The sequence below is a fragment of the Rattus norvegicus genome, chromosome 12 (assembly GCF_036323735.1).
Source record: "Rattus norvegicus strain BN/NHsdMcwi chromosome 12, GRCr8, whole genome shotgun sequence".
Lineage (NCBI taxonomy): Eukaryota > Metazoa > Chordata > Mammalia > Rodentia > Muridae > Rattus > Rattus norvegicus.
In genome coordinates this window covers 26,520,333-26,543,959 of record NC_086030.1, presented here as the reverse complement: position 1 = coordinate 26,543,959, position 23,627 = coordinate 26,520,333, and the positions used below count along the sequence as shown (strand labels likewise).

At 48.6% G+C, this 23,627-nt stretch overlaps 1 protein-coding gene and 1 long non-coding RNA gene across 5 annotated transcripts in view; one reads left to right on the top strand and one right to left on the bottom strand.

Moving 5' to 3' along the window:
- Nucleotides 1–118: 118 nt before the first annotated feature.
- On the top strand, nucleotides 119–13,074 carry Mdh2 (malate dehydrogenase 2). The gene is made up of 9 exons (NM_031151.3): nucleotides 119–286; nucleotides 5,819–5,987; nucleotides 6,686–6,769; nucleotides 8,382–8,491; nucleotides 8,674–8,799; nucleotides 10,381–10,458; nucleotides 11,890–11,989; nucleotides 12,291–12,442; nucleotides 12,771–13,074. Exons 1-9 carry the CDS (start codon nucleotides 221–223, stop codon nucleotides 12,900–12,902), a joined length of 1,017 nt encoding a protein of 338 aa, NP_112413.2. The 5' UTR covers nucleotides 119–220; the 3' UTR covers nucleotides 12,903–13,074.
- The window catches only part of LOC108352435 (uncharacterized), a 14,868-nt gene continuing 4,010 nt past the window's right edge, over nucleotides 12,770–23,627 (bottom strand). For 2 of the 4 annotated variants that reach the window (XR_010056742.1, XR_010056744.1), the window contains 2 exons: nucleotides 23,137–23,627; nucleotides 12,770–22,991 (listed from right to left, as the gene is read on the bottom strand). The exon at nucleotides 23,137–23,627 is cut by the window's right edge. This is a non-coding gene — a long non-coding RNA (uncharacterized LOC108352435). The remainder of the gene's footprint in view (nucleotides 22,992–23,136) is intronic. The other 2 variants (XR_010056743.1, XR_010056745.1) reach the window with 2 other exon arrangements.

The window sequence follows — 23,627 nt, the reverse complement described above, 5'->3', positions numbered from 1 at the left end:
GTGACGTCAGGCTTTTCCCGCGAGAACTCGAAAAGTGGGCCGGGTCTTGGTCGCGCTAGCCGAGCCTGTCTCGCGAGATTTGGTGCCGCAGAACCAAGCTTCTATCGCGAGATCAGGTGGCTCTGGACAGGACCGGCACTGCGCAGAGTGGAGGTCGTTGGAGTCACTTGTCTCCTCTCAGCTGCTGTGCCTGTAGGTCCGTGCCCCGCCCGTCCCAGCCATGCTGTCCGCTCTCGCCCGTCCTGTCGGTGCCGCTCTCCGCCGCAGCTTCAGCACTTCAGCCCAGGTACAAGGGGCTGCCTGCTCAGAAAGGAACTCCGGGGGTAGCACATGCATCCCGGGAGCTCGGGAGGTTTTTAACCCGCCAAGGCTCATGCTGGACGGCTGGGCCGCCCGGCTCTTATTCCTTCAGCATCCTGTGTAGAAAACCTGGAAGAGGGGCAAAGTCAGTCCAGGTTCTCCCCAGAGTATTCGCTCCCTGTAGATGCAGAAGACAAGGCCCTCGGTCCGGAAGCAGATTGCATTAATATGCAACTTTGCATTGCTTCGACATAACTGATTTTCTCCTCAGCCTCCATGCGAGTTATACATGAGGAGGAGAAATGACGTGTAACATTAACTTTGTAGTGCCGGCAGCCCGAGGTTCTGAGAGTAGAGAACTGAGTCAAGGTTACAGCAGTTTGACAGACTTGATTGAAATTAGCACTGTCAGTAGTCTTCTTCGCTAAGGGATTGCTTTCTTTATGTTCATTTATGTAGACCAGGCTGGCCTCGAACTCACACAGATCCGTCTCTGCCTCAGTACTGGGATTAAAGACATGCACCAAGCATTATTATTTGTGTGTGGTGTATGTGCACATGATTGTACAGAGGCTAGAGAAGGACATCAGTGTCTTGCCATCACTGTAGACCAGCGGTTCTCAACCTTGGCATCGATGACCCTTTCACAGGGGCCCCATATCAAATATTTATATTGTAATTCATAACAGTAACAAAATTAAGGTTACAAAGTAGCAATGAAAGTGATTTTTATGCTTGAGGGTCCCAACGTAAGGAACTGTATTAAAAGGTTGCAGCATTAGGAAGCTTAAGAACCACAGTTTTAGACCTTACTTCTTTTAGAGAAGGCCTTTGTCTGCCAGGCTGGGGAACTGGGCTTTGAACTCAAGTCCTTATGCACTTAACAACTGAACCACCTCCTCTACTGGAGCCTTCTTTCTCTTATGAATTATTCTTGGAGGATCATCCCTGCTTTGGGTAGACTTGGCCTAGGACAGTTACAGCTAAGCTATTTATAGTCACCTTCTTCTGGGCCGGTGCTTCTTTAACTAGTGCATGTCAGAATCAATAAAGGCATCCCAGGATCTTGTCAATAGGGCAGGGTCTGTATTTTTACATATCTCTAGCAAAGTCGATACAACCAAGGCCACACTCCAAATAATTCGAGGAAACTCTACATTTATTATTATGTCATGTCTTCCTGTTCCCCATCCAATCAATTCATTGAAAAATAAAGATAACAGGGTCTGGAGATGTACTCAGCAGTTAAAAGTGTTTGCTGATTTTGCAGAGAACGGATTTTGGTTTCCAGGACCCAAGGCAGTTGGCTCCTAACCACCTGTTACTCCAGCTCCAGAGGATCTGAAGCCACTTCTGGCTGCCATGGGCACTGCATCTAAACACACACACCAGATAATAGAACAGAAAGCCAACCTAAGCATATTGCACACTGGGTCTGTGATGCTTGTAATCCCAGCCACTCAAGAGTTCCAGGCAGGAAGATGAAGTTTGAGACCCGCCTGGGTAGTTTAGGAGGACTCTGTCTGACAGGAAAACAGTGCTGGGGACATAGTTCAGTGGTAAACACTTGCTAGGTATGTCCAAGGCCCTGGGTGCTCAGAGATGACAAGGATGAATAAGAAGTGGCCTGGGGTGGTCCACAAATGAGGTAACTGTGGTAGGTGGACATGGAGATAGACGCAGAGCGGCAGAGTAGGGTTAGCTCCGCAGAGCGTGAATGGTGTGGCTCGGTGTCGGTGTGTGTTTGTGGAGCTGAGGATCGAACTCTGGGCCGTATGCATGCTAAGTGAACGCTGTGCTGCTGCTGGGCTGTATCCCCAAGTTCAGCCTCTTTGGGTTCGTTTGCTTGTTTTCATTTTAGAAAGAATGTCACTATGCACCTTGGGCTAGCCTGGACCTGGACCTGGAGGTCTCTATGTAGACCTAGCTGGCCTCAGACTAGAGATCCACCTGACTCTGTACTTTTTGCATGCTGAGATTAAAGGGTGCATCGTATGCCAACTTCCATTTGAATTTCGATAGTAGGCAAAGCACAGAATGCTATATTTTGATTTAAAATTTTAATTGTGTGTGTGTGTGGATATAGCATATATCACGGGTGTAGGACAGGACATCTTGCAAGAGTCCTTGAGTGTGCGTGTCACAGCACAGGAGTGTGCACAGGGCAAGTTGCTGGAGTCTTTTCTCTTTTCACCATATGGGGAAGATTAGAGATTGAACTCATGGCTTTGGAAGCAAGTCATTTTACTTGCCTAGCTATCCCACAGGCACAGGCCCAGAATCAGAATGTGACATTTCAGTGAAGACCAGCAGAAAGCATAGATTACATGTAGAAGGAATTGGAGGCAGGAGGACAGTGAGTTCCGCATGTGGGGCAGGGAGGTGTGGAATAATCAAGACTGTCAAGGGAGGAATGGAGAGGACCCAGCAAGCCTTGTAAAACGTGGACATTGTCTCAAAAGTGAGGTACCATTTTGAACAGAATGGGTAATTGGTAGGTAGGGGGAGGCGGGTAAAGAGTCTCTGTGATGTGGGTGGCACTATGGGTGTGGTGGGAATCGGTGGAGCTCACCAAATTTGTTGATCAGATAAGGAAGAGTGGAGTCGTGGACAGTGCCAGGGTTTGGGCCTATATGATGGAATTTCCTGAGATGGTAAGAGTTCTGGAAGGGCTTGTAGACTAGCACTCAGTGGTAGTGTGCCTGTCTGGAGTCACCCAGCGAAGGGCTGAGGGCATGGTTAAGACTCCCCCAGTGAAGGGCTCTGGATGTGGTTGGTGGTACAGTGAAGACTTTGCAGAGAGAGCAAGTGTGGAGTATTAAACAAAATTCAGTGGCTCAGCTTGCAGTAGATTGAGAAAACAAAAAGAAAATATCAGTTGGACATCCAAGTAGCTCTTGATAAAACAGTGGAGTAAATCCAGAGGCACCTGGCATCCTGCAGCACTAAGCGTGTTTGGGCTCCGGCGATCTCAATGGTGAAGTGCAGTCGAGGGCTTCAATGTGTCCCTCCCCCACCCCTATGTGTTTTCTGTCTGTGCGTTTGAGTAGCAGAAACACAAATCTGGAACACAGACTTACATTCTAAAAAGCAGAAGTTGTGGACGAAATTTCGGTTCTATCCATCCTCAATATAGTTGATAGGCCATGGGCTGTTAATAGTGACTGGGCTCTCAGCAAAGGTCAATGGGGTTGGAAGGAAGCACCGTGATAGTGCCTTGGAGAAATCCCACTGGGTTGATGACTCAGGATAAAGGCATGTGCCCCCAATCTTGTCAACCTAAAGTATAACCTTTTCACTACTCACATAGCCTGATAGTGAAGAATAGAGCCAGCTCCTGCAAGTTATCCACTGACTATATAGAAAATCAAACATAATTTTTAAAAAATGTTTAAGATCTCAGGACCAGGTTTTGGTGTGTACAGTTGCTAATGCCTGTACAAACAAGACTACCTCAGTACACTACATAGAACCAAGTGAGAAAAGCCTCTTCCTCATCCAGCAATATTGTATGGAAGAGGTCCACCTAAGGACCCTAGAGTGGGCACTAACGCTTTTTGTTTCTTGGTAGCATTTCAGGTTTTTAGTTGTTAAGACTTACTTGTTAGATAAAAGCAACAGATTTCTTTTTAAGCTGGATGTCATGGTGCAGACCTATGAGCCCAGGCCAGTTCCTCTGAGTTCCAGGTCAGCCTGGGCTACATAGCAGGCCCTGCCTCAAAGCAACAGAACAAACAGAAGCCATGCAGATGGTTTTCTTCCATTCCCTACTTGGGATCACCTTGTACTCTCCTTGATGGGACCACCACTGTCTGCTCTGTCAGTGGTAAGGCACCAGGGGCTCCCAGAGATTTCTGGTGAAGTGAAATGATGGAGGTGTGCCTAGAGAGGGCAACTTGGAGATGCCTGAGCGGAGGGTGGGAGACAGGAGCTGGTTGGGCAGGCAGGGTAGAGTGGCCAGGTTCTTCATGCATTGATTCCATGTTAGGGTTGTTTGGAGACAGGGCCTCCCTGTCCAGTCCAGGCTGTGCTCTAACTCAGGACTCTCCTGCCTTTGCCTCCTGTTGGGATTAGGTGTGTATGGTGCCCATGTCCTTTGCTGCGTGCTTGGCAAGCACTCTATCACTGAGCCACACCCCAACCTTGGGCTTTGGTTTTTGATAACTGAAGCCCATTATTACTTATTACAGCATTAATTACTGTCCAATTGCACTTCCTGCTGTGTATCCATGTGGCCTCCACCCACAGGTCCAGCCAGCCTTGGAAACGTTCAAAAAAGGAAAAACTAGCAACTGGAGAGATGGCTCAGAGGTTAAGAGCAATTGCTGCCCTTACAGAGGACCTAAGTTCAGTTCCCAGCACCCACACTGGATGACTCACAACTGTCTGTATCTCTAGTTCCAGAGGATCTGATACCTCTTGTGGTATGGACATGCACATACATGGCATGCATTCATGCAGATACATATGTAACGTACAGGTATAAGTAGGAATATAAACGTTTTTCAAAAATACATTACTTGCATACTGAACATGTACAAACTTTTCTTGTCCTCATTCCCTAAACAATACTGTCTTGGGCTGGAGAGATGGCTCAGTGGTTAAGGGTACTGGCTGCTCTTGCAGAGGTCCTGAGTTCAATTCCCAGCAACCACCTGGTGGCTCACAACCATCTGTAATGAGATTTGATGTCCTCTTCTCTTCTGGTGTGTCTGAAGACAGTGACAGTGTACTTACATTCATAAAATGAATAAATCTTTAAAAAAAAATACTGTCTTCACAGCCCTCTATATATTTACACTGTGTTAAGTGTTATAAGTAATCTTTTATTTTTAAATTTTATTGCATGTGGATGTGCGTGAAGGTCAGAAAACTTTTCTCGAGTTGGTTCTCCTGCTCCGTGTGTGGGCCCTGAGGATCAAAGTCAGGACCTCACCTTTCCAACAAGCACCTCTACTTGCCAGGTCATCTTGCCAGCCCACGAGTAATCTTGAGATGGTTTAGAGTACAGTGCAGAGGGGCGTAGGGTGAGTTCAGTAGCAGAGCTCTTGACTCAATTCCCAGTACCTCAGAAGTGCAGGAGAGGGGAATGGAAGAGCAGACAGGAGGACGTGTGTCAGTCAGTGATGCACAGTGCTACTGCTCGCTGTGGGAGGCTGTTCCTGTGGGGTGAGGATTCTGGCACTCCCACCTCGCTCTTAGAGCAGTAAGGGGCTGCTGCTCTCCAGTAATGTATGGTTCTTAAACTGCAGATCAAAGGTAAGGCTGCTGATAGGGTCCAGCTGCCTCTTTGTCTTGTAGAAAAGGCAATTGGAGTATGACCCCTGGATCTAGGCTTGTGTTCTCTCCACTTGAACTTGGACTTTGGGATGGAAGTCCAGAGTTCTTCCACAGTGAAGCTGATTGATATGGCTGCTGGGTCTCACTTTGGTGTTGCGTCATCTCAAACCTTATGCTGTGTTTTTTGGAATGCTCTTCTGGTTCTGTCTAAAGTATGCATCTCTCTACTTTTTTCTAGAACAATGCTAAAGTAGCTGTCCTGGGAGCTTCTGGGGGCATTGGGCAACCCCTTTCACTCCTCCTGAAGAACAGTCCCCTCGTGAGCCGCCTGACCCTCTATGACATCGCTCACACACCTGGTGTGGCAGCAGATCTGAGTCACATCGAGACCAGAGCAAATGTGAAAGGTACTGGACATGGCTGCACCATGTTCCCTGCAGTAGCCACGGTCTGGGTTGTAAAATAGGGGCTGCAGGTTCATTTTAGAGTGAAACTTCACAAATGCCCAGATGATAGCATTGTTTTGGATATGAGCCTACACATATTTAAGCTGTGATGCCGTTTAGAAAGCAACTGGTGGGTGGGGTGGGTACCTGCTGTGTAAGCCTGGTGGCCTGGGTTCATTGCCCAGAACCCACATGAAGGTAGAAGGAGAGAATCAATTTCAAAGAGTTGTCCCCCACACACGCACTGTGATTGCACACGCGCGTGTGCATGCACCCATAATAATAAATACTTTAGAAGTATGAAGCAGGCCGAGGTGATACACACCTGTCACCCCAGCACTTGGCAGGGTTATGGCAGAAGGGTCATCGGTTCCAGGTCACCCTGGGCTATATATTGAGATCTTGTGAAAAGGTGGGGGGTGGGAGTAGATCTTGGCATGCACAAAGCCCTGGGTTCAAATTCCACCACTCCGGAGGTGGAGACAGGAGGGTCCTTGCTAGTTTCTGTAAAACTAGTTTGATCCAGAGGGAGCTCTTCCCCGAGGACAGTGGCTGTCACTTCACAGATGGGACCCATAGATTGCGTGCTCTCCCCTCAGATGTCGTGGCTCCCTGGGCTCAGAAAGGTGACACTGCTCTAATGGGGTGTTTCTTCTCAGGCTACCTCGGGCCGGAGCAGCTGCCGGACTGCCTAAAAGGTTGTGATGTTGTGGTCATCCCAGCTGGAGTGCCCAGGAAGCCAGGTATGTGATGTGGGGAGGGGGCTGGGGTAGATAGAGGACTCCGCTGTCACAGACGCTCACTCACTGCGGTGCAAGAACTGACTGCAGATGCCAGCATCCACACTGGGCAGCTCACAAATTCCTCTAACTCCAGCTCCAAGGGATCCAGCACCCTCTTCCGGCTCTGCAGGCCACCACATACAAACACACAAGTAAAATTTTTTATTAATAAATATTTCAAAGCCTCGCCTGCAATGTCCTTACACGGGTGAGAAGGATGTTCTGCTGATAGCTGTGGATTTGCCCCGTCCCATTGCCAGGGTCTCCAGAGGCTTCCTCTTTGTCTAGGGTAAAAGCCACATGTCCGCCTGGCAGATTAAGCCTGCAGGTATCTGCTGGCTCTGGTGCTGTGGGCAGAACCAGCTCCACCTTAGGACTCCTGCTAATCCTTGAGTCCTTCAAGATGGCTGCCACCAAGCCCGATATCTCAGGTCCATCCTGGTTCACACTGACTGGGACGTCCTTGTCCTCCTTGTCTTGGGCTCTCTCCTGAACTCCTGTGCACACAGTGATGCAGAGCTATCATGCTGGATGGTTTGGGGTTTTTTGGATCTTAGCAAATATTTCACTAATTGTGCAGAATGCTTTGTCTCGTGGGACTAGGAAGAGCCCATAGGTACTTTCTCTCACATTAAGGTCAAGACCCCTTTTCAGTGAGTTTCTCTAACCTCTGATTTCTAGACTAAAAACAAAACTTTGCTTACATTCTCTGAGGATCTTGTGCCCCACATTAGGCACCAGTTGAGGGGTTCCTGCAGGTGTCAGACAGAAGTGAAGCACTTAAAGAGATGAGAATGAAAACCAGATTGACTTCATCAGCCTGGAGTAGATTTCAGGGAGTCTAAGCCAGGCGGTTCATTGTCAGTGTATTGAGAACACAGTAGAAGCCGAGCCTTATGGTGCACGCCTTTAATCCCAGCACTCAGAGAGGCAGAGGCAGGCAGGTCTCTGTGTATGAGTCCAGTCTGGTCTACATAGTAAGTACCAGAACTGTTATACAGAGAGAGCCTGTCTCAAATATACACACACACACACACACACACACACACACACACACACACACAGAGAGTGCAGTAACTGAAAGGCCTAGAGTCTAGTGTGGTCTCTGACTAAGCGTAGAGGTCAGCAGGCCATAAAGTACAAGTGGCGTCTCCTCGGGATGGGTAAAGGTCTAGGGAGGGAAAATCTGAGATAATCATTCTTGGTAATTTGGGTGAGGTCTGCCTCCACAGATAGCAGAAAGGTCACCTGGGCAATAACCAAATCTACCATAGTGCCGTAGTGCCTTAGATGGAATGCAGGTATTTGATTTCTAGCTCCTCCATTGAGGAGACACTCCTGCATGATTCCTGGTTCTCTTAGTGCTTGTCTCTGGGTATGAAGACCTCTGCCCCCAACAGCGGGAGGTGAGGGCCAACTCCTACAAGTTGTCCTTTGATTCCCTCACACATTCGCACTCACCGTGACATGTGTGCACACAGAAGAAAAAAATAAACATGTAATCTTTTTTTTTTTTTCTTTTTTTGAAATTTCATAATGTTCTATGTGACTCTCCTATCCTGGGTCATCGCAGGAATGACACGAGATGACCTGTTCAACACCAATGCTACCATTGTGGCCACATTGACGGCTGCCTGTGCCCAGCACTGTCCTGAAGCCATGATTTGCATCATTTCCAACCCAGTGAGTAGTATAGGGGCAGGGCTGCGTGAGCACACGTGAGATGGCCGGAGGGCTGCCGAGCGGCAGGTGTCCTTGTTTATGTGGGGTGGACGGCCGCCTTGCCTAGCAGTTGGCTCACCGTTATCGGCAGGGTCTGTTGCTGGGCTTCATTCTAAGCTGACATCTGTCTCGTGATTTTCTAGGTTAACTCCACCATCCCCATCACAGCCGAAGTTTTCAAGAAGCATGGCGTATACAACCCCAACAAGATATTCGGTGTGACAACCCTTGACATCGTCAGAGCAAACACATTTGTGGCAGAGCTAAAGGTGAGGGCCCTGTGGGTGACTCTTGGTTACCTGTTGTCTGAGCTGCTCAGCTGTCCTTGCTCATGGAAAGGTGGACATGAGAGTTTGTAGCCGGCTTCAGTGGTTTTTGTAAGAGTCCAGCCACTGGATCCCACAGGTTCAGACTCCTGGCTTAGCACGCTCTCTGCCCTGACCTCTTCCCGCTGCATCAGGGTTCAGACTCTAATCTACTCTTGGCTGGTAACCACCTGTCCCATTTACCATTCGAAAAGCTAGGTTTATCTGCTAGTCCTTATACATGGTGATAAGGATTTAGGAAAGTTCCAGAAATCCTAAAATAACTGTCGTCAGAGCCTCTGGTTCTACCTCCTTTCTTAGGGTGCCAATAGTAGCCACCCTGAAGCACTCACACCCTGCCTGCTTCCTGACTCTTGGCCTGTGCCCAGGTCCTTTCCTTTTTAATATACATATGTAGATATACATTTATCCTATTTTTAGTTATATGTGAGTCTGTGTGTGGAAATCGCAGCTGTGAGTATCCAGAGGAGGGTCTCATCCTTCTGAAACTGGAGTTACAGGCAGTTCTGAGCCATGCCGTGTGGTAGTAGGAACCAAATCTGGTCCCCTGCGAGAGCAGCAAGCACTCTCAACCACTGAGGCGGATCAGCCAGTGTCTGCCAGTGCCTTTCACACCCTGCTTGGCAGCCATTCCTCTTGCAGTGTGCATCTCACTAGCAGCCCTGCTGCCTTGAGCCTGTGCTTCGGCTGTCCAGTCACAGTATGCCGGACAGGGTTAGGGAAAGAACTCTTTATCTGGAGCAGGATGGGAGGACACGTGTTGGGGCGTTTGCATGAAGAGTGACCTTAGCATAGGGAGGAGTGTGGCTGTCCTCTGGCTATATGAGGCTGTCATCAGGTGGCTAGGGAGGTCATCAGGGGCAATACAGTCTAGTTTCTGACAGAGAAGCCTGGGGTGACCCCTACACAAACTGTCTGTCTTAGTGTTTCCATTGCTGTGACAAGACAGCATGACCAAGACAACTCTTTTTCTTTTCTTTTCTTTTCTCTTTTTTTTTTTTTTTTTTTTTTTTTCGGAGCTGGGGACCAAACCCAGGGCCTTGCGCTTGCTAGGCAAGCGCTCTACCACTGAGTTAAATCCCCAACCCCGACCAACACAACTCTTATAAGGACATTTAATTGGGGCTGGCTTACAGGTTCTGAGGTTTAGTCCATTATCATCATGGCGGAAAGTGTGGCAGTGTCCAGGAAGACAGGGTGCAGAAGGAGCTGAGAGTTGAATGTCTTTATCTAAAGGCCACCAGAAGAAGACTGTCTTCCAGGCAGCTAGGAGAAGGGTCTCAAGGCTTATCTGCACAGTGACACACATCGTCCAACAAAGCCACACTTCCTAATAGTGCCACTCCCTGGGCCACTCTCTGCCCCTGCTCACAGAGACTGATCATATAGGGCCAGACTCTGGGTCCTCCTGGTTTATTTCCGAGCATTCTGGGTTTCCAGCCTTTGTGCTTTGGGGGACTGTGACTTGTTTTCTACTCAGAGAATTTATTAACAGTTAATCAAGCTTCCTACTTTGGTGAATAGGGTTTGGACCCAGCTCGAGTCAATGTGCCTGTCATTGGTGGCCACGCCGGGAAGACGATCATCCCCCTGATCTCTCAGGTACGTGGGTGTGTGAGAGAGGAGGAGGGGTGTCACAAATACCTTCTTAAGGCTGTTTAAAGCCCTCAGAACAGTCTGGGACAAGTGGAGCTTCCTCTGGATTGCAGAGGGGTTCCTGCTGGCTAAAACCCAGCTGTCTAGGGTTTTCCTGGCTGTCCGGTGTGGGGCTGGGTGTTGTCAGAAGCAGCAGGTTCCAGCACGCTGTGGGAAACAGTCCGTAGGATCAACACAGGCAATGTAGGAAGCCAGGTGTGGTGGTGGACAGCTGTAATTCCCACTTTCAGGAGGAGGTGGCAAGAGGATCAGGAGTTCAAGGTTACCATCAGCTATGTAATGAGTTGGTTGCCATCCTGGGTTACATCAAGCCCTGGAGTAAATAAAAAATGGTTGGTTTGAATTGAATGGTGATAGAGTTAGCATCGCTGAATGAGATCTATAGTCTGTAACCCCTGAATATGATGTGTTAAGGACTCATATCTGTGGTGCATAGATACTGTATAAGTGAACCAAGAGGAAACATGGCATGCATCCTGATTATTAAGACTCTACAAGCCCAGGGATGGAGAGATGGGTCAGTGGATATAAATCTAAAACAAAGGTTCTCCAAGCTTGTTGGTGGCTGCAGGTCACGGAAGGGAGAGCTGGTTGCAAGTGGGGGTGATAGAGACAAGATGGGAGAAACCTGGGTGAGGTCCGAAGGTGAGGTGATCCTCTGGTGGATCCACTGTGCAGAGTCATGTACTATGCTGCTCAGTGTAAAGCCTCTGGCAAAGTAAGTGGTGGGAAGACGGCTCAGTCGGTAAGGTGCCTGCCGTCGAAACATGAGGACCTGAGTCGGACGCCTAGCATCTGTGTGAAGACGAGTCAGGTGCAGGGCTGTCGTGTCAGTGCTCGGGAGGAGATGGGAGGGTCTCCAGGCTTGCTAGGCAGTTAGCCTAGCCTTGTTGGAGCTCTGAGTTCAGTGAGAGACCCTGTCTCAAAACACATACATAAGCTGGATAGTGGTTGAGGACAGCTGACATCAACCTCAGGCCTCGCAATGTATATATTTATGGACACACAAGTAATTAGGGTAGCTATGCATAGTGGCTGCACAGGGAGGTGGAAGCAGGAATCAGAGGTATTCTTGGCTGCATTGTGAATTCTGGGCTACATAAGCACTGTCTCAACAAAAAAACAAAAAAGTGGAGAGGGTTCATCAAGCCTCCTCAAAAAATTGATTTTGCCTTTGTCTATAAGAAAGGACTTTGGAATCTTTGGGGTTGAGTGGTAGGACCTCTGTCTGGCATGAGGGAGGCCCTAGGTTACATCCCCAAGAAGAAATGAAGCCCGGTTTCTGTTTGCAGTGGTGCTGGGATTGGGCCAGGCCTAGGGTGTCTGGAGGGGCTTGCACCAGGAAATTGCTCACACAATCCTTGGCTTGCCCTGCAGTGTACCCCCAAGGTTGACTTTCCCCAAGACCAGCTGGCCACACTCACCGGGAGGATCCAGGAGGCTGGCACTGAAGTCGTGAAGGCCAAGGCTGGAGCAGGTGGAGTCCCCAGGCATCCCTAGGGGTGGGAACACTGATACTGAGGGCCAGGAATATTAGGGTGACAGAGAAAGACTGGTTGTCCCTGGGTAGCAAACAGGTGCTGCTCTCTATGGTGCATCTGCCTTTGCCTGAAGAGAAGCGTCTAGAAGGTAACACAGTCTTCTGCGGGGTGCAGGTGATTTTGGAGTTGGACACAGTGAAGTGCAGAAGTGCAGGCCCAGATTCTCACCATGAGTGTGGGTGCAGGTGCTTTCCTGGCGCCTGGTACTGGCAGTACTGACCCACTGTTCTCTCCTAGGCTCTGCCACTCTGTCCATGGCTTATGCTGGAGCCCGCTTTGTCTTCTCCCTGGTGGACGCCATGAATGGGAAGGAAGGAGTCATCGAGTGCTCTTTTGTTCAGTCCAAAGAGACAGAGTGCACTTATTTCTCTACACCCTTGCTGTTGGGGGTGCGTATCCAGGGCGAGCACAGCCGAGGTTGTGATTCTTGAGGCTCCACCACACACCTTTCCTCCAAGCATCAGCCACACATCACTACCTGGCACCTGCTTGGCTTTGGGGGAGGGAGAGCAGTGTTCTTAGGGCAGCACAGAGCTGTGCCAGTATAGTTTGGGGAATGTGGCAGCTGTGAATGGCTGTCAAGGCCAAGTCACAGTGGTGCAGCCCTTCTGCTTAGAACCCCCAGTGAGGGACTGGTGGTGTGGCTTGGTGGTAGAGCCCTGTGCTGCTGAACAAGCTGGAATGTGGTTTCACATGTCACCATTTTCCCTCTTCCAGAAAAAAGGCCTGGAGAAGAACCTAGGCATTGGCAAAATCACTCCTTTTGAGGAGAAAATGATTGCCGAGGCCATCCCTGAGCTGAAAGCCTCCATCAAGAAAGGCGAGGACTTTGTGAAGAACATGAAGTGAGTGTGAGCCTCGAGCCTCCAGCAGCAGCAGCAGCAGCATCCTAACTTATTCAGCATCATGTCATTGAACTACTTGAGAGTCTAATTTGCTTGTTGGAGGGTGTTGTGTCAGCATCAGCATCCCTTCCAAACTACGGGCTGTTGATAATGACAATAAAACAGTCTGATTTTCTTTTTCAAGGTCTCTGCAAATTCCCATCAGCTCACCTAATCAGGGATAGAGTCTGTGGTTGGGGATGGTGGGTCACGCCTTGAATCCCAGCACTTGAGGCAAGAGGCAAGATGATCTCAGAAGTCCAGGCTGGTCTATGTATTAAACAACTAGCCAATGAGACTACATAGGGAAACCTTATCTCACTAATAATCATCATCATCATCATCATCATCCTTACCTCACAATAACAAGAGCTACAGGCTGTTCCCACGTTAGGCAGAGACCTTCAAGGAAGTCTAAGCCAAGCCTAGCGGTGCATGCCTGTCTCCCCAGCTACTCTATGGAGGAGGAGGGTCTAAAGGCCAAGGCCTGCCTGCACTACAGAGTTGAAAGTCCCGGGCAGCTGAGGGAGAGACCCTGTCAGCATTAGAGCAGTGAGTAAAGCTCAGCTGCCTCGTCTCAGTAGCCTCAGATGGCAGCATGGCTGAGCTAGAGGGCTTCCTAGCATGTCCCTTAGGTTCCGTCCTGCTTAGCTCAACCTGCTTTGACACGGCCTAGAGTCACCTGAAGGGGGAGTTTTTCAGTTGAGGATTGCCCTGTTGCGTATAATTTAAAAAAAAAAAAAAAAAAAAAAAAACTAGTTCATTTGCCCAGGGCCTAGCTCTCAGCTGAGCTCCACCTACTGCCAATTGGCTGTCCCCCATGTCCAAAACGCCAGAAGCTGCTGTTCTAGCTCCATTGGCTAACTGCCCAGCTGCCCCCTTTCTCCTGCCCACTTTTGCTCCATGGATGGAAACACTATATACAGTTTTAATATTTTAAAACTAGGCAGACAGCATAATTGCTGAGCTCTGATCAGCTAACTTATTGCAGCCAACCGCCAGTGCTGGGGGCTGCCATGTCCAGTCCCCCGAGATCTTTCATGGCTGTTTGATCTTTCCAAAACCTGGTCTAAACCCTTTTTCTTTCTGTCCCTTCTCCTGGGACCCAGAAGTCCCAACTCTTTCCCTTTGTCCAGCAATTGACTTCTGCCTCCTTTATTGACACAATCAAGAACCAATTAGGGAATGGATACCTCCCTCTACATTGCCCAGATGTACCTGCAGGCAAGTCTGCCTTGATAATTGGTGTAGGGAGGCCCAGCCCACTGTGGGCAGCAGCATTCCCTAGACAGGTGGTCCTACGGTGAACGGGAAAGCTCACCGGGGCTAGAGAGAGCAGGTTAGGGCCTGTACTATTCTAGAACCTCCTAGTTTGGTTCCCAGCATACATACCAGACAGTTCACGACTGTCTTAACTCGTTTGACTGCCTCTGGCTTCTGTGAGCAGAGGTGCAGGGGTAGCCTTACAGACAGTAAACAGCTGGGCATGTCAGCACGCCTTTAATCCCAGCACTCAGGTACGGGCAGGTGGATCACTGTGAGCTCCAGGCTAACCTGGTCTACAGAGTGAGACCCTGTACAACAAAATAAAAAAAAGAAGTCTTAGAAATCTGACGGACTGTAAGCCAGTGAGCTTTCTGCCCTTGTTTGCCTGTGAAGTGAGTTCTTTGGTCTGAAGTAATATGTGGAATGACAAGCAGGCCCTCTATCGGGTCCCTGCCTTGACTTCCCTCAAATGATGGCTTATGACCTCGAAGTGTAAGCCACATAAACTCTCCTTCCCTGTGATGTTTTTGGCCATGGTGTTTGTCACAGCAACAGAGAACAGACTGAATCAGGTTCAATTCCTAATGCCCCCCTCCCCCAAAAATAAAAGGTCTGAGGTGTGCCATGAGTTCATGGTCAGCCTGAGCCTACATAGTGCAGCCCTGCTCCAGGAGGGGAAAAACACAAAACAAAACAAAACTCGTCCCTTCTGACTCACAATTCGCATCCTTTCATTCACCTGACAGGCTGAAGCTAAGGTCTAGAGACTTCTTGGTTGTGGATGGTCGCTGCTCATATTTCAGGGCTGCCCCAGGAATGCTGGCAAAAGCTGAGATAGCTCCAGGCCCTATATTTTTTTTTATTTTTTTTAAAGATTTATTTATTTAATTATTTCCTGTATGTGAGCACACTGTTGCTGTCTTCAGACACACCAGAAGAGGGCATCAGATCCCATGACAGATGGTTGTGAGCCACCATGTGGTTGCTGGGGATTGAACTCAGGACCTCTGGAAGAGCAGTCAGTGCTCTTAACCTCTGAGCCATCTCTCCAGCCCCTTTTTTTTATTTTTTAAAGATTGTTACTGGAGATCAAACCGAGGCTCTCATGCTGGCATTACTAGCCAGTGCTCTAGACTGAGCCATCTGCCAGGTCTGGTTAGCCTTTTGTTTGTACAGGCTTTATTATTAAAGAAAAAATTGTTTAAGTAAATAACAACATCACACAACTAGACCCAAAGTCCATACAACTTAGTGAATTTGTATACAGTTAGAATGGCATTAGAAACAGATGTTGTAGTGAGGCTATGAGTATAAGCCTTTAATCCCAGCACTGGTAGGCAGAGGCAGGCAGATCTCTGAGGTGGAAGCCAGCCTGATCTCCATAGTTCCAGGACAGCCAGAGCTACATATAGAGACATTGTTTCAACCTAAACAGGAAGAGAAAAGAAACCAGCTATGAAGCATCACGACATATACACTTACCTGCCACCAAGAAAAAAGCCATGGCAAGGGGCTGGAGAGATGGCTCAGTGGTTAAGAGCACTGACTGCTCTTCCAGAGGTCCTGAGTTCAAATCCCAGCAACCACATGGTGGCTCACAACCATCTGTAATGAGATCTGATATCTTCTGGTGTGTCTGACAGCTACAGTGTACTTATATATAATAAATAAATAAATCTTTTTTTTTTTAAAAAAAAGCCATGGCAAAATTAAAAGTAGGAAAAGAATTACCTTTATATCCTCTTGTTACATACTTTTTTGACAGTCTCACTATGTTGTCCAAATTGATGTCAAAATCCTGCTGCTCTTACCTGAGTACTGGAAGCACAGGTATACACCGCCATGTTGGTGTTGGCTCCTGCCTGTCAGGACTTGCCTGACAGCTCTGGTCTAAGAACTAGCAGGAGAAATGAAGGCGAAGGCCTGGTACACCAGGGCTCCAGAGAAGACACCTCTGGATATCTAGGCAGAGCAAGGATCTTAAGTCTTCCTTGGCAGTCTACTCACAGGGGAGAGGGCTGGGCTAACTCTGCACGGAGTAGCATTTCAGGCAGCAAAGGAGCAAGTGTGTTCAAACTTCTGACCCTGAGACAGGACCTTGCCAACTACAAAGTTCACGATCAAAAGTCTCACAGTCTAGTAACGAAAAAAAAAAAAAGAGTCATAAGGGCAACAGTTCAATGGGTAGAGAGTACATGTTCTACATACGCACAAGGTCTTGAGTTTGAATCCCCAAAACTCAAGGCCAGGCAGCCTGGCCAAATCCGTAAGTGGCAGGCCCATAAGAGAAACTGTCTCGAAACCAACTAGATGTTCTGAGGAACATCTGAAGTTGACCTCTGGCCTCCACATACAAGTGCACACACGGACATACACACATGTTCACACATGCACACAAATATAAACCTAGCAAAAGGGGGAGATGACTCAATGTTTTAAATAACTTCACAATTTTGTGTTAGGCCACAGACCAAAGGTGCTCAAGGTTCAATGAGGAAGGTCATCTTTGCATGGTAGCTATGACTTGGGTGGTCTCTAGATTGCATTCCCGGAAAGCCAGCTCCAGATGACTCCCTGCCAAAGGCCAGCACCGCACGCACGTTGCTGTGCTAGAGCACAGCAGAAGGGCTGAGAGTCAACGATGGGGCCGCTGTGAGCGGTTTGGGAAGAGTGAGTCCATTTCAAAACCCCATTTCCACTCTCTTAGGAACCTATCGGCTCCATTGGGAAGATGCTCAGTGGGTGAAGCACGGAGGACCTGAGTTTGAAGGGCATGCGTAAAAAGCCAGATGTGGGGGCTGGGGATTTAGCTCAGTGGTAGAGCGCTTACCTAGGAAGCGCAAGGCCCTGGGTTCGGTCCCCAGCTCCGAAAAAAAGAACAAAAACAAAAACAAAAACAAAAAAAAAAAAAAAAAAAGCCAGATGTGGCCATATCCACATGTAACCACAACACTGAGGAGATTGAGGATGGGACAGAGACAGGAGGATTCCTGGCACTTGCTAGCCAATCAGGGAACTCTGAGGTCAGTGGAAAACCAGGAAGGGCTAAGGGAATGGCTCAGCAGCTAGAAGCTAAAACTGCTCTTGTAGAACGTCCAGTGAACTCCCCTCTTGACCATCTCCTGTTTCCGGCTACGAAAGCAAGGCAGCGGTGGCAATTAGAGTGTCCGTGAGCACATGCAAGTCGAGAGCCGGTCCTTAGCAGCTCCCGAGGCAGTGGGGGACCCGGATGAGGACAAATGGATTGTAGAAGCTTGCTGAGGTTAGGGGAGAGGAGCCACGGTTACATCGGAAAATTACAAGGAAAGCGGTGTAGTGAGTTCTCTGTGGGAAAACGGAATGGCTAACCCAGGCTTCCAGGCCCAGACTCTGCAGTTCCCTCTGTGGCCAGAAGAGGGGGCGAGAGGCCGATGTTGTGCCTAGTTTCCAGGCGAGACTAGGTCACTGGGGAGTGAGATTAGCATTCTAGAGCCAGATTAGGCAAGTCGTGCTGTCTGGTCTTGTCTCATCTAGGCAGAAGGGAGGGAACAGTCGCCAGCCGACAGAGTAAGAGCAAACAATAAAGGGAGGGCCACAGAAAGACGCTCCTGGGTTGGAAAGCAAAGCTCTGAGTCTCTATAGGTTTGAGGAAGTGACCAGACTGTCCTTGTCTTCTTGTCTCCAATGCCGGGGACACCGGACAAGGACAATGCTAATATCCAAAGAGAAAGGGGGCTGATATTCAAACCCAGGGTAGGAGAAAGCTACCTACCTGAGGGACAGGAGAGGGAACAGGCTCAGGCTTGCCCTGCCGCTTCTGCAGACATCTGAGGCAGATTTTATATACTGAACCAGGGTCTGGTGCCTGTATTCTGGGCCCAAGATAGATCACCGGAACCTACTTTAAATAACTGCCATTGGGTTATCAATAAGACAGTTTGCTGCTCTTCCAGAGGACCTGAGTTCAGTTTCTAGAACTCATGCATGGCAGCTTAGCACTGATTGTTAATTTCGGTTCCGGAGGACCCAACGCCCTCTTACAGCCTGCGTTCAGTCAGTGCACGTAAACCTGTGCAGGAAGGGGCTGGAGAGATGGCTCAGTGGTTAAAAGGACTGGCTGCTCTTCCAGATGTTCTGAGTTCAACTCCCAACCATGGGGTGGCTCACAACCATCTGTAATGGAACCTGATTCCCTCTTCAGGTGTGCATGAAAACAGCACTCATATACATAAAAATAAATAAATAAATAAAACTTTTTTTAAACTTTTTTTAGATCTGTTTATTTATTACATACACAGTGTTCTGCATATATATGCAGACGAGGGCACCAGATCTTACTATAGATGGCTGTGAGCCACCATGTGGTTGCTGGGAATCGAACTCAGGACCTCTAGAAGAGCAGCCAGTGCTCTTAACCGCTGAGCCAACTCTCCAGCCCATAAATCTTTTTTAAAAGTCCTATACTGGTACACATATACATAAAAATAAGTAAATCTAGAGACTTCTTGGTTGTGGATGGTTGCTGCTCATATTTCAGGGCTGCCCCGGGAATGCTGGCAAAGGCTGAGATAGCTCCAGGCCCTATTTTTTTTTTTTATTTTTTAAAGATTGTTACTGGAGATCAAACCGAGGCTCTCATGCTCGCATTACTAACCAGTGCTCTAGACTGAGCCATCTGCCAGGTCTGGTTAGCCTTTTGTTTGTATAGGCTTTATTATTAAAGAAAAAAATCGTTTAAGTAAATAACATCACACAACTAGACCCAAAGTCCATGCAACTTAGTGAATTTGTATACAGTTAGAATGGCATTAGAAACAGATATTGTAGTGAGTCTATGAGTATAAACCTTTAATCCCAGCACTGGGAGGCAGAGGCAGGCAGATCTCTGAGGTGGAAGCCAGCCTGATCTCCATAGTTCCAGGACAGCCAGAGCTACATATAGAGACATTGTTTCAACCTAAACAGGAAGAGAAAAGAAACCAGCTACATCACGACATATACACTTACCCACCACCAAGAAAAAAAGCCATGGCAAGAGAGAGGGAGAGGGAGAAGGAGGGAGAGAGAGAGAGAGAGAGAGGAAGAGAGAGAGAGACTGTTGTCTCCTTCCTCTACCTGTGTTCTAACACAAGAGGACCCTATAGACACCTAACCAAAGCCAGCTGCCTAGGTCACATTCTCTCTTCACCCTCTCCATTCTGTTATGCCACCTAACGGGGGTCACTACAAGGCAGACAGAACCAGATGCCAGAAGGGAAGAACCTCTTGAAAATAGTTACACCAGGAGAGCTGAGCGACTGGGGACATAGAGACATTTCCTAACCCACTAGTCACCCGTGGCTGCTGTGTCTGAGGCCATTGCCTGTAGATCTTCCCAGCATCCCCTTTAGTAACCGAGTGACTGCTGAAAGTACCAGGAGGATCCCTAAGTCCGCTGGTCCGTAGCCAGGTGCTTCCGGTAGCCATCTAAAGACAGAGTTTATTCTAATTATATGTTGCGGGGGTAGAGACAGGAAGGTGTAAGTGTGTGCATGTCTATTAAGGGCAGAAGAAGGGGTCAGATCCCCTGGGGCTAGAGTCACAGGTGGTTGTAAGCGCTAAGGAACTGAACTCGGGTCCTCTGTGAGAGCAGTAAGAAGTGCCCTTAACCACTGAGCCACCTCTCCATCCTCCCTTCCTGGGTTTTATTTTTGAGGCAGGATTTCACTATGGAGCTCAGATAAGTAAATCTTAAGAGAGAGGGAGGGGGAGCTGTTGTCTCCTTCCTCTGCCTGTGTTCTAACACAAGGGGACCCCTATAGACACCTAACCAAAGCCAGCTGCCTAGGTCACCCTCTCCATTCTGTTATGCCATCTAACGGGGGTCACTACAGGGCAGACACGGATCCTTCCAGCTCAGTCTCCTGGGTGCCGAGGCGTAACACCACACCCAGCTTTATTAAATCTTCTAAAGGACTTCGTTTCTTTTTAATTTATATGTATGAGTGCTTGGCCTGCATGTGTGTGTGTGCACCGTGAGTGTGTGGTACCCATGGAGGCAGAAGAGGACACTAATTCCCTTGGAAGGTTGTGGGCGGCCATATCAGTGCTGGGAGCCGAACCTGCATCCTCTGGAAGAGCAGCCAGTGCTCTTAACTGCCGAGCCATCTCTCCAGTCCTTTAGTCAAGTATCTTAATGGCACCATGGACTCCTCCTTAAAACAAGCTGAAGTTTGGGGGTCCAGAGAGCAACTACTATCCCATTCCAGGGCACCCACGCAGCTCTTCACCTCACTGAGCTACAGTTTGGTTCCTGTAGGGGGTTCAAATCCAGGACTTGGAAGTGGTTTTAAGTTCATTCACCCTCATCTTCCCATCACCTATGATGGGCAAACTCCTCCATTGGCAACTTGGTGGTATCTGGTTTCCAGCTGTGCCCACCAGGGCATCTCTAGGGCAGGTTTAACTGAGGAGAGAAAACCCACCCTGACAGCGCCCCTCAGTCTTAGGTCCTGGAAGGGATGCAGGGAAGCAAGCTGAACACAAGCGTCGTCTCTCGCTGCTTCCTGACTGGATGCTGTGTGAGCAGCTGCCTCAGGTCCCTGCTGCCTCACGCCCCTGCTCTCATGCCTTCCCCGGATAAACTCACACTGTGGGACAAAGCCACCACTTCCTCCTCCAAGCTGCTTTTGTCATAGCAATAAGGAAAGTAATTAACACACCCCAAGGTCAAAATCTTACAATTAAAGATATCTCTTTCCCAAAGTAACCCCTGGACAATTGCATTTGTAAATGCCCGGAAAGACACAACAGAACAGAACCTGGTCGAAGTAGAGAATCTAGAAGGTTAACAATTCCAGAGGCAGCTCGTGTCAGGCTAGCTTTAACCCTTTCATTACCTACCTCTGTGCGTGACCTAATATGTTCTAGCCAATTAGGAAAGTGCTTTGGAATATGCAAGCAGACCCTTAGCTTCCACCAACTCAAAGCTAAGAATTCCTCCAGACAGCATCTGATGCCCACAGTGCAGTTTCCCTTCCTGTCTGTGACCGCCTACCTGATGTCTAGGAGAAGTGTCTAGATTTACAACTTTCTTTATCCCGTTGCTAAAATCTTCCCTCAATCTGTTTCCACACTGGAACCTGGGACTCGAAGTAACCTGGATCTGTGTCACTAGGCCATGTTGGCTCGCATTTGGCTTCAGAATAATTTTCCTTTTGAGGATTTATTTATTCATTATATATAAGTACAATGTAGCTGTCATCAGACACATCAGAAGAGGGCATCAGATCCCACCACGTGGTTGCTGGGATTTGAACTCAGGATCTCCGGAAGAGCAGTCAGTGCTCTTAACCGCTTTCTTTTTTTTTTTTTAAAGATTTATTTATTATATATAAGTATACTGTAGCTGTCTTCAGACACACCAGAAGAGGGCATCAGATCTCATTACAGATGGGTGTGAGCCACCATGTGGTTGCTGGGATTTGAACTCAGGGCTTCTGGAAGAACAGTTAGTGCTCTTAACCACTGAGCCATCTCTCCAGCCCTCTATTTTTTGACAAAGCTTTTTTTTTTTTTTTTAATTTACTTGCATGCACCTGTGTGGGTGCAGTACCCACAGAGGCCAGAAGAAGGAGTCAGATCCCTTGGAGGCGGAGTTACAGGCAGTTGTGAATCCTACAGTTTGGGTGCTCAGGGAGAAACTCTAATCCTCAGAAGAGTGCTCTTAATGGCTGAGCCATTTCTCCAGCCCTAGATAGGCTTCTTTTAACCCTCATCAACTGTCCAAGGTAGGTACAGTTACCAGCTCCACTCTTCAGGCAAGGGATAGTATGTACGACTTGTTGCGTGTGTATGTCTGCCTGTCTGTGTGTCTGCAGAGCTCTCAGTGTTAGGTGGTGGGCAATCAAACCACACTCAGGTCTTCCGCACATTTTGGAGTCATTTCCACTCGTCCTTGCTCTAGATACTCTTGCGGGTGGTTTGCCTTGGTCCCCAAGATCTCAGAACCAACCAAGTCCCTTTCTCTCCTACTCTCGGCTCCTCCCCACTTCCCTGGGGAGGTCCCCATTTAGTTTCCACAGATCTTCTTCAGATTACCCTGTGCCCTGACCTCAGCCCCGTCGCCACACTGTCCAGCCCCTCCCCTCTCAACCGCCAGCCCTGCTACAAACCCACCTGCTACCTAAAAATAGCTTTTTTCCTCTGGCTTCCTCCCTCCCTGACTCCTGCTGGTTTTAATAAGCTCCCAGCCAGGCTGGGAGCCGAGCTGTGCACCAAGCAGCCCCAGGATGGTAATTAGGTTAACTCTGCTCCAGTTCCAGCCAGAGGGAGGCCGCCTGGCTAGGGCCAGGCAGGGGGTTCTCCAATGCTCTTTTCACGGGCTTGGGGGTAGGGGGAGAGAGTGTAATGAGTGATACTTGTGTGTGTGATCTATGTGTGTATGATATGTGATGTGTGTGTGTGGTATGAAGTATACATATGATATCTGTGTGTATGTATGTGTTATGTTCCAGGGTGTTGGGGCAGATTTCTAGCACTGTAACAAAATATCTGAGGTAATTGACTTACAAAGAAAAAAGGCTCCGTGGGTATTGCTTGCCGAGAATTCACAAAGCCCTGGCTTACATCCCCAGCAGAGGGTAAAAGCAGGCATGGTGGTCCGCAGCTGTAGCTCTTGTACTGGTGAAGCAGAAGCGGGGGCATCAGGGTCTCTCCACACCAGGACTGCTGTCCATTTAGAATAAACTCTAGAAAGGGCACCGTGCAAAGTCCTTGTCTGGCTTTTCCTCCCAGTGTTGAGGGAGGCCTCTGAGGAGTGTCACTCACCCTGAGAAAGAAACACGAGGATTGTCAGCATCAAAATGGGCGGGAGCTCAGGGGACAGCTCCACTGGGGAAGTTCTTGCCACACAAGCTTGGTGACTGAATTCAGACCCCAGAACCTGCATAAAGGCCAGGAGTGGTGACACTCACCTAATCTTAGCACCAAGGAAGGGGACACAGGATCATCCCTGTGTGATCTCCGAGTTCAGCATTAGATCTTGCCTTGTAAACAAAGTAAAAGACTGAGGACACACAGCAGCTTGCTCCTCTGAGGACCACAGTTTGGTTTGTGGCACCCACACTGGGCAGTACACAACTGCCTGTGACTGTGGCTTCAGAGGATCCAGTGCCATATTCTGGTCTCCCCAGCCATCTGCGTTCGCATGCACCCACCCACACATGCATGCATTGTGTGTGTGTGTGTGTGTGTGTGTGTGTAGAAAGAGAGACAGAGAGACACAGAGAGACACAGAGACACAGAGAGAATATAGCCCAGGTTGGCCTCTAATTCATGCCGATCTTTCAGCCTCCTCTCTTGAGTGCTGGGCTTACAGGTGTGAATGGCCACACTCCGACTTACAATGAAGATTTAATAACATTGCTTCCCCTCTCTGAGCTTCAGTTCTGCACCAGTAACACGG